This window comes from Camelina sativa, chromosome 3, assembly GCF_000633955.1.
Source record: "Camelina sativa cultivar DH55 chromosome 3, Cs, whole genome shotgun sequence".
In the NCBI taxonomy this organism is placed as follows: domain Eukaryota; kingdom Viridiplantae; phylum Streptophyta; class Magnoliopsida; order Brassicales; family Brassicaceae; genus Camelina; species Camelina sativa.
Genome location: NC_025687.1, coordinates 22,671,696 through 22,682,087, shown reverse-complemented (window position 1 = coordinate 22,682,087; position 10,392 = coordinate 22,671,696). Strand labels below are relative to the sequence as shown.

Here is a 10,392-nt window from a genome sequence, read left to right as displayed (position 1 = left end):
GACGGTTCCGCTCCAACCAAATGGTATGGACTGTGGCTTGAAAAGCAAGGCGTAAGAGAAAACAAACAGTGCCCTTAACATTCGTACCCGAAAGGAGGATCAATAGCTGCGAGAGTTGAGTTGAGTAAAATTGAGGGCAGAGGGAACGAGCCATAGCCTGCCAAACACGTGAAGTGTATCCACAGTCAAAAAACAAGTGAGAAACTGTCTCCAGCGGGGCACTGCAGAATTATCCTCTAATTCCCATCCCAAAATGGCATATTCCTCTAGAGAAAATGATACAAAAAAGTCTCAAAAATAAATAGAAAAGCAATATAAAGCATAAAATAAGATCTATCTAGTATATCTACAACATGTGAGGACCACCACACTTTGTCCAAGTTTACGAATCTCTTTGAAAAGTTGATTGAAGAACAAAATTTAGTCTTCTTTACATGGTACAACAAACAAGACACAACGGCTACTTGATCAAATCTAGCATCATCTACACGTGTTTCTATTGCTCACTCCAACAAAGAAAGCAACAGCAAATAGAAACGAAAAAAAAACAAATCCTTAAAAAACAAAAAAAAAGTTCTGATAACCTTATGCAACCAATCCAATCATGTGTGTGTGTTCATGTTCAAATCGTTTTTAATCTCTATAATTAAGTTTTAATTAAACAAGCAGTGGTCTTACTTTGCAAATCTCAACACTAAAGCCTGAATCCATTAGGAGTAGAAGCCAGGCTCGTTGCTGTTCCGATAACCTATCTTTCTCTGATTTTACTTCCACAAGCTTAGCTTCACCTTCATAACCATTCTCCTTGAACCGCCATAGTAGCAGATCAGGCATTCCACTGCACCAGCTCCTATAGTCTTGAGCTAAATGCCTGCACAGCGATGCTACACACACACCTCCAACACAAGCCACTGCTGCTCTCAGTTCCTCTAATGTAAACCGCTCCCAAGCCACTCCCCTGCACGCTGTTCCACGGTGTGTTTCATATGATATGATTAGTATTTCTTCAGCCATTCCGTTTGCAACTTTCTCGAGCTGAGATTCTATCATTTCCTTCCTGGTTAGATAGAATGATTCAGTCTCTAAGTCCAATGGAGCAGTCTGCACAAGGGGAACAAAAAAGAATCAAATGAGCACTTTCATTTCGTTGCGTGAAACAGGTAGTGAGCTTCATTAACCTGGAAGCGGGTTTGGAAAACACCAGGGACATCGGAAAACAGAATGTCCCACATGAGAAGCCCGAAAATCGTTAACCAGATGCTACTCTCTGTATGAATTCCTTGCCATCCTCCTCCTTCTCCACTATAATACTGTAATGCGAGCTGCTCCACTCCACATTGTTCTCCGTCTTCCCCATAAAACCTGTTTTTCATGCCAACTTCACAATTCAATGATCTCCCTTGAATGGTAACCTGAAATGCAAAATTGGATATTTAAGGGAAAGCTAGGAAGATGAGCTGGATATCTTTTTCTGTATCTTTCTTATCTTTGGAGTAGAACAACAACCTCAGGGATCTTCTTTTCGTCGAGATTTGCAAAGGTGGGAGTTTTCCAGCGTCTTGGAGGTTTTGCCAGACGAAGAATGCGCCTTTGCAAAGCTATTCGTGAACCAGCACGCACCCAAGGATCCAATAGTCCCTGCTCTGCTATTGTAAGGCTTTCATTTGGACGTCCCATATGCTCCAAGTCTGTTGATAACCTGACTGTCCAATATCCTCGTCTCCTGTCACAATTGAAACAACTGAGCAACCGCCTCAGTAGATAAGCTGCTTGGTTGTACCTGCAACCACAGACACAAGTTTCAACACGCAAAAAGACAAAGAGAATCTGAATAAGTCAAAAACAAGATGAGTGTTTTCACATGCCTCTTGTGATTCTCAAGAAAGGAAACTCCTAAAAGAACCACCTTTGAGTAAACCCATGGAGCGGTGAAGCAGTTAAATGCAGCATGGTGCGCAGAATCCAAAGACGAACTGAATATGCGGGTTTCAGAAATCATGATGCATTTCAACACTGTCCGAGAATCCTCACTGTCAAGAGATTCATCCATCAACTGAGCCACTTCAATGGCCTGTAATTGAAGCTTTGAAATATAGTAGACAAACAAGCCTGTTTTTTTTCCAATATAGACAAGTAAACACCTCTTCATATGCTAGAAGCTTTGTCCGATTTGAAAATATTTGCTCTGACTCAATGCATTTGTAACTTGGGTATTTGATAATACCGAGATCCAGTAATACAAAAGAGGATAAATCTTGCTCTCCATTGAGAAAGAAAAGCCTCTGCAACATAAAACCAGATTTATTTCCTATAATATAGTTGATTAATTTCTGCAAGTAAAAATCCAAAATTCACCTCAATACGCCATATGAGAGAGTCTGCTGTACTGGATATCTTAGCACAAAGTCCTGTTTTTTCTAGAATCATTGTTGCTAGATGTATCCTAAAAGTTAACAACAGAATTCAACCTTACAGAGAAACAGAAACTGCGACAAGAGGAAAGAAGCTTCAAAAATCTTATTACAAAGGATTACAAACAAACCTCGTTCCATCATTATAACAAGAGGAAAGTGAATTAATGAGGTCTCTCTTTCTTGAGCCTCGACTGAACACCTACAACACCAATAAAGCATACCAAAATTTCAAGCAAACCAATGAGTGAACTACAACCTTTGGCACCAATAGAGTATTGGCAATACTTCCAATAAACAGAGCAAACATCTCCAAGTTAGTGTGGTCCAACCTTGTTCATAGATAAGATATCACGAAGTTCAGTGACATTAAGCAACTCTATGATCTCTTTCATTTTTTGGAAATCTAGTTCATCTGCGTCCTTCACTGAACTCATAAATCCCCTGACTGAACATCATATAGAGATTAGCCTTTTCTAATATGAAAGTTTAGCAACCAGAATAAGTTCTTGGTGTGTGTCTGAACGTGTTGACAAGCGCATATCATTTACCTGTTAGATCCTTCAGGGCTTGAAGGGAATCAGAAACCTCATGGTATGAAATATTTGATAGTCTAAACCAAGGTCCTGAACAAACATATCCAAACATCTCACAAGATTATCATAAAGCGCATGAGAACTGTAACTTCAGTGATTTAAGCAAGAGTGTTTCTGGGGCAACTACAATATCAAAGAAAGGTATCTGTAAAAATCAGACTAGAGTCTTGACCACCAGAAGGGCAACTAAAAAATTAGCAAAGAATCCAGTTCCAGTTTCCCAGACACAGCAACTGAGACCATATACCTTTCTACAAAACCTAACATCATTCTACATACTGCCCATCAGAATTTAATGACCACTGATGTTTATTCGAAACAAGAGAAAATAAAGTGTTTAGAAGAAAAATAGGTAAGAAAAGGACACTAAGGATGCCCTAATCCTTGTTTTATTTGTTCAACATCGCTTCATAGCAGTTTGTCTAAGAACATCTACAAATAAAGCGAATAAAACTACAATGCGTAATTCAAAAACAAAATCTAATAATGTCTATACCTTTTCGTGTGTAAAGACGGACAAAAAGTCTTTGGCTATCTTTTGAGAGAGAGGGGAAAGATTCTGTAACCAAAACAAGAAACAAGAGTGTATAACAGTAAATCAATTATTCCAACAACATCAAGAAGGAAACCCAAAAAAAAAAAAATCATATGTGAAATACCCAAGAATGCCCTTTCATCGGCTGTTAATAGGTGAGAGCAGCTTCTTAGAACCTCTTGTAGTACAACGTTGAAGTTTAACTGGTATCTTGTTGTTTTATGCGGAAAATGCATTTGATGCTCAACAGCCTGAAGAACTTTATCCCAAATAGGTTTAAAATCTTCATAAAATTCACATTCCTTCCAACCATCAGATGTCATCTTGTGACAAACAACTTTGATCGGAACAGCTTCAGAAGAATTCTTCGGAACAGATGTTATTGTTCCCTGCAAAGAATGTAGAGCTACATCATTTGCACCTGACGCTGTATATCTCAACTTTTCAGCTTATATCAGAGCAAGCACAAGAAGAAGACATATAAATCAATCACCAACCTCAAAATTAAGGTCATACTCATCGATAAGCGGAGACAAGCACTGGGAGATATCTTTAGGTATATACCCAAGCAATTCAGAGTCTGCAGAAACAACCTAGTGTGAAACGACAAATATTATGTTTTTTAGTAGCTAGCAGATAAAGAGACAAGAATTCACACTCAAGAAGACAATAATGTTAAAGGAAAGGACAAAAACCTTTATAGCATTCCGATCCTTGATATTCTCATGATGTCTCAAAAGGCAAATGTTACCCCCAACTTCTAAATTCAGAACATCACTGAACTTCCTACCAACTATAAAGGTGTGAATAGCATCACCATTGGTTTCATCTAAAGTCACAGTTTCCAAAATCTCCTCATTTCTTGGAGAACATGAACCATCATCAACCTTGCAGCAAATAGAGTCACTAGGCTCACTTCTTTGCACCAAATTGAATTCAGAAACTTCAGAATCAAGTACTGGTTGCTGCTGGGTACAGATTACAAGACCATTTTCAGATCGTTTTGGCACTGACCAGAAACTTGACTGAAGAAGAGTGGTCTGAGTTAATCTCCGTTTCTTCCTCGTGGACGGACTCAAATCATCTGAAGGAAGTTGAAAAAGTTTGTTAATTTTCAAAATCCCTAATGAAGAAAGAAAATGAGCATATTAGTCAAAAAATACCAACCAGAGAATTTGCTCGGGTCATCGAGAGGAGCCTGATTCTCCGACGAACGACCACCATCTCCGGCTACTGAGATAAGATCGTCGACCTCGAGATTCAACGAATCCTAGGGGAATTTTTGGGATTAAAGAGAGTTACTTTGATTTTGATACAATTGAGGGAAAAAGATAGATACCGGAGTAGGAATGGAGAGAAGAAGGTGGCGATTGGGTAGAGACCGCCGACGTTTCCCGATCAACCGGAGCAAACTCTCCCGTCCGGTGAGCATTTCACGACGACGTACGCGGGAAAATCTTTAGATTGGCGCTACAGTTTCTCTCTATTTCCATTTTCCTTTACCATTTTAATATTTTGGTCGGAGATTGTTTTTTTTTTTTTTCTTTTTTTCTTCTATTCATTTTTTTTTTTCATTTTTAAATGGTTTTATCTATTTTTCATTGGTTTAAAGAAATAAGAGAACTCTCACTCAGTTATACAACAAATATAACTAAGAAAAAAATTATCTACTCTTGCTTGATTCACTGAAGTTGCAGTTCTTATGCAACTTATGATACTTTTGTGTGTGTTTGGATACATGTTTGTTCAGGGGGGGCCTTGGTTTATACAGGCTATACCAAAATTATAGATAAAAATTTCAACATTTTCAATTGAGGGAAATGGGTTCTCTACATTCATATGCGACGGTTCCTCAGAAAAGAAACAAAGGAAAGAAAAAAGGACGGATTAAAACTGAAGACCGTGTTCACGAGCTGCAGCGGCAAGAGCTTCAATGCGTCCATGGTAAGGGTAGCCACCACGGTCAAAGGCCACCTTTGTGATCCCTTTCTCCAGGCAAGATTTTGCTATCACTTCCCCAACTTTCTTCGCTACCTCCTACTCAATATACCAAAGCATAAAGCATGAACATCAGTATATATATATGGCCAAAGAGAAATCGAGCTAAATGGTAACCACAGAATCATTCTCTAATTGCAAATTCGAAAAAAGAACTTACAATGGTTGGTCCAGAGGTGTAGTCAAACTCTTCAGAGATAGGTTTCTGCTTAGTTGAGGCTGAAGCTAAAGTGTGCATCTTAGTATCATCAATCACTTGAACATAAAGATGCTTGTTTGAACGGAATACGCATAGCCTTGGCCTCTCTGTTGTACCGTTAGCCTATCAACAAAAGTGTAACAACGAGATTCACTCACTTACACACATTAACAAAACTCAATTACATATACATTGCTTCAATTTGTTAATTACAACAACCTGGTTACATTGTGTTCTCAGACTCTAATAAAAACACTCAATTTCATCGCCGATTCTACATTACTCACTATCCTAAACTAGTCTCCTTGTCACAAATTAGAGATTCTAGAACAATCCGGCGATAAAAATTAAAAGAGGGAAGAAACAGAACACCTTCTTACGGATACGAGAATGGCGGGCGGTTCGATCTTCGGTGCTGGTTTTGGTTTTGGATTCGACGACCATGGGCCGAGACTGAATCGAAGACGAAGAAGACGACGACCATGGTTTCAGGAAAACGGCACGGTGTTGAAGTCCGCTACCCAGAAACGTACTGCGGTTAGTAATTAGGCTCACCGACCCACACCCACTCACGCTCGTCATACTTGGTCTCTCTCTCTCTCTCTCTGGCTCGCTCGCTCGCTCGCTCTGCTCTCTAGCTCGGTGTGTATAAAAAAGCTAATCCTTTTCCCTTATCCCCCTTTTTCTTGCAGTCTAATAGATTTGCTTCTTTTATTTTTTGGACCCCTAAGGTTACAAACTTTTTTAATTCTTCTACCATTGTTCTTTAAATGAATTTCTCATCCTTTTGTGTCAATTCTCTCAATTTATAATCTTTTTCCATTTTAATAGATTGGGGCGGATCGAACACATAAAAATAGATAGGGACCAAATGTACAATAAAATTAAAATTTAGGGTCTTTTCGAAATAATTGAACATATCCTCTCCAACATTAAATTTGATTGCTTTTGTTTGAATCCTATTTGCATGTTTCATGAATCATGACTATGTACTAATAGTCTTGTACTAGCTCGTTAGACACTGAGATCGACGGCTAACGGTACAAATACCCTTTTCACTCAATCGCCATCTCTCTACAACTCATAACACAACGTTGTAAGGTTTTAGTACACCCACCATTGCGCTGTATATCAGTATATGACTCATTTTTTTGAACAAACAGGAATCTACTAGAACTAGCCATTATGTTCCTTTGTTCTTTTTTCAGCTTGATCTTCGAGTGAACTTCATCATTGGATTTGGCTTGTTTGAAGATTTGGTGGTTTTCACGACATAAACCATTTCGAGAGTGTTCATGATGATTTTGCTATAATCTAAATCTATAGTAAGACTTTGAGTATTGAAGGTCCTGACATCACTGTGTGTTTTTACCTCTCGTTTTGCGGTTAAACAAAGCTTCTACCGTTGTGGCCTTAGTAGAGGTCTACAACAACTTAGTAGAGCATCACTGGTTTCAGGCTCAATGCGGTTTTGACTCTTGTTGGCTTTCAGGACCTAAACTAACTTAAAAGAGTTAGCTTGAGGATATTGCTAGAATCTATGGCAAGGATGAAGTTCTCTCTTTTTTTTTTTTATTTATTTTTTTTATAAATCAGGAGTGATCCTAAAGGCTTCCTAGGCCCAAAGACTAATCTTCTGGGGTCGGGAGAAACCATGTTAAATTTCGAATCCCCGTGACCAATGCTACTCGAACCCAGGTGGTGGGATTTTTCTCCCTTTACCACTGGACCAAGGCGACTTGGTTAAGGATGAAGTTCTCTATTATTATGCGGTTGAACTAAATTCCAATATTTGTGGCAATAGTGAAACTAAGCACAACAACTTTAACAGTTTCCTTTAGTAAGTGTACAATCTTTCTCTTGATTCATGTATTATTAGACTATTGGAATTATTAGAGTTATTACTGGTAAGTTATAATGGTAAAAGGGTAAGTTTGAGGCAGTAAACTTTATGACCCATCCTAAGGCTCTGTTTTATTTATTTATGTACTCCATATCGATCAACTTTGTAATAGGATCTCTTGGGCAATGGGGTTATGTTTTTATTTTCTATCATTTGGTGGTTTATTGTTCCATCATTTTGAGCTGGCTCATCATGAGATTCCTTGAATAATTCTGTGCATTTATCTCTCAAGTTTATATAAACTCTCTTTAAGATATAATGTCGCATAGCCAAACATGAAAAAGGGTCTTTTAATTTGGTGCAAGTCATTTGATATAAGATGCAAGTTCCAGTAGATTAGAAGATTGCAAACAAGTTACAAACCAAACACTAAGATCAGATGACAACATAATTAATATCTCTACAACAATTTGTGTCCATGACATTGACAGAAAAGGGAAGAAATTTATGGTGAAAATCCAGTGGTGGATCTACGAACAATTGTACATTTATTGATAGCACAAACTCAAATTTTTATTGTATGGCATAATGATCTTTATTAGACTAACCTTTACATAGATCCATGTAGCTCTCAATATTTTACCAGAAAGTAAATATATGCTTTATTTTGGTATATGTAAGCTTTTATAGTATATAGTGTTATACACAGTAGACCAATGATTACTGATCAAACCAATAGTTTTTAGACTCGTGGGCTAGAAATATCTCACTTATGTTGTTTCTGTGTCCTGTATCGAAAAGATGTTGTTATTAAAGGCTTGTACATGAACTTCCAAAATTTTGTAGATGGATTTGACCTTTAAAGGGGGCCATGTTAGGTTGCACAGAAGTGAGGCCAGCTCTCTGATCAGATGTTTGAACATGTTAGGGATGTTAATGAAGATGATGGAGAAGACAAGGCACGTTATAGGAATCATGTTGTCCCACTTTCAATTTATTAAAATTTCACAGCTTATCATTCATCACATTACCTCACACACTGCCTTATACGGCTGTACTTTTTTTTTTTGTTCTCTCTTCTTATTTTTATTTTGGATTCAATCATTGGGGTTTTCCTAAGTTTAAGGGCTGTCACCTTGTTTTATCATTTTAGTATTTTTTGTTTAAGTTTTTGTAATCTTATATGTATATTGTCTGAACACCAATCGTATATGAAGATTGTTGATGTGTTGTTTATGATTATTGTTTCTCACATGTTCTACTATTAAAGGATTAAGATCTGTTGTTATGGCTGGCAAAATAACCAAACATGCCAAACGGGATTGTACTGAACCAAAAGAATCTGTTTAACTTGGTTTGATTTCTTCGAAACTGACTTAACCATAGCAATGAAACCAAGCCAACAATAAAAATGTCATCAAAATTCCATTCAAAGTAGACATTTTTGTAACAAAATATAACACGTAGTAATTTATAGAAAATGCACATAACAGAAAATCACTTCTCTTTTATTTGTCGGCAATCGCCTTTTTAAGCTAGTTTTGGCTCATTCATGCATATTTCCCACCAAACAATAAAAAACGTAGAAACAAATTTAGTCCACTAGAGTGAAAATCATTGTTTCATTGGGGGTTGTTTATAAAATTCCAAAAGATTTATAGCAATCAATGAGCTCAAGTCTAGTGTCTGAATTCTGAAAGGCTATTATTGGATAAGAGAGTGGGGATAACATTATCATCCCCCATTGAGACTTAGAAATATGTTATTGAGATAGTGCAAAGTCTTATAAGCTTTGCATCTTCTAATAAATTAACTACATTGTTATCCTCCACTAGTTATATTTATAAGTATTTCTTATTATACCACTAGTTCGATTCCATCATTCATCTGAGGTTGCGTAAACCGCTTAAAATAATACAAATAAAACCGGAATTGAAGGCCAACAGCAACATGAAAAGATTTCATTCATTTGTTCCAAACTAAAATGAAAAATCTCACCGTGAATTAGATAGATCATCACAGGGATTACTAACATCCGAATCCAAACTAGACTTCGGATAAAAATTCACTAAAATCTAAATTTAAAAAGCCACGACCACATAAAAGATAAGGAGAATCATGATGAGAGACATGGCGGGCTTATACAACATATACACCTAAAAAAAAAAAAAGGGGAAAAAAAAGAAGAGGAAATTGAAAAAGAGGGAAATTTGAATTCCTTTCTCGTTCTTGATTGCAAGAAACTAAAATCAAGAAGTGAGATTGTTTGAAGAGTTTGACTTGTCAAGAATAGACCACATGACGAGGACATCTTCATAACCACAAGCCATGACGTCACCTTGAAGCTCTTGCACGGTTCGTCTCTCGTGCTCTTCTCTCGCCTTTGCGTTTGCGTGGCGGCTATGTGGCGATGATGATTGCTGCGGCTGGTTGAAGAACGTTGCCGCTTTCTTGAATGGTGTTGCGATTGTTTTCTTCCATGAAGCCATTTTTATGCTTTTTTCTTCTTCTTTAGAACTAGATTTTTGTTTTCTTGAAAATAATGCTTCTCTTTTGGAGTTGAATTGAAGACGCTTCCATGTATATTTATACACCACATGTGAACACAAAAACGATCTTTCTAATTTTTTAATAATATTTTATTTAAGGAATTTGTCAATTTAAAAAATATTGGAGAAAGGGAGAGAGAGAGTGGTCAAGAGAGGCAAGATCCGCGATAAGAGCATTCCCATGAACCCATCAATTCGTTTTTCTTATCCTCCCACGTGATCTCTCCTTTGTTCACACACTTACAACAATTTTACCACTTC

The 10,392-nt window shown here is 37.3% G+C and overlaps 3 protein-coding genes across 5 annotated transcripts; all 3 read right to left on the bottom strand.

The window, feature by feature from the left end:
* LOC104777751 (fanconi-associated nuclease 1 homolog) lies at nt 561–5,042 on the bottom strand. 3 transcript variants are annotated; one of them, XM_010502057.1, is made up of 15 exons: nt 4,882–5,042; nt 4,710–4,812; nt 4,238–4,626; nt 4,040–4,135; nt 3,667–3,931; nt 3,504–3,566; nt 2,963–3,037; nt 2,744–2,859; nt 2,543–2,613; nt 2,356–2,443; nt 2,142–2,282; nt 1,866–2,071; nt 1,507–1,780; nt 1,179–1,412; nt 561–1,101 (listed from the first exon to the last, which is right to left on the bottom strand). In XM_010502057.1, exons 1-15 carry the CDS (start codon nt 4,972–4,974, stop codon nt 658–660), a joined length of 2,658 nt encoding a protein of 885 aa, XP_010500359.1. In that variant the 5' UTR covers nt 4,975–5,042; the 3' UTR covers nt 561–657. The 3 variants fall into 3 exon arrangements, 2 of the variants coding, with proteins under 2 accessions (XP_010500359.1, XP_010500360.1); XR_766330.1 differs by lacking the exons at nt 561–1,101; nt 1,179–1,412 and having other exon boundaries at nt 1,519–1,780; nt 1,866–2,030; XM_010502058.2 differs by lacking the exons at nt 561–1,101; nt 1,179–1,412 and having other exon boundaries at nt 1,636–1,780; nt 1,907–2,071.
* On the bottom strand, nt 5,224–6,424 carry LOC104777749 (50S ribosomal protein L18, chloroplastic). The gene is made up of 2 exons (XM_019243885.1): nt 5,701–6,424; nt 5,224–5,579 (listed from the first exon to the last, which is right to left on the bottom strand). Exons 1-2 carry the CDS (start codon nt 5,776–5,778, stop codon nt 5,430–5,432), a joined length of 228 nt encoding a protein of 75 aa, XP_019099430.1. The 5' UTR covers nt 5,779–6,424; the 3' UTR covers nt 5,224–5,429.
* On the bottom strand, nt 9,530–10,242 carry LOC104777748. Its single transcript, XM_010502054.2, has one exon. It carries the CDS (start codon nt 10,069–10,071, stop codon nt 9,832–9,834), a length of 240 nt encoding a protein of 79 aa, XP_010500356.1. The 5' UTR covers nt 10,072–10,242; the 3' UTR covers nt 9,530–9,831.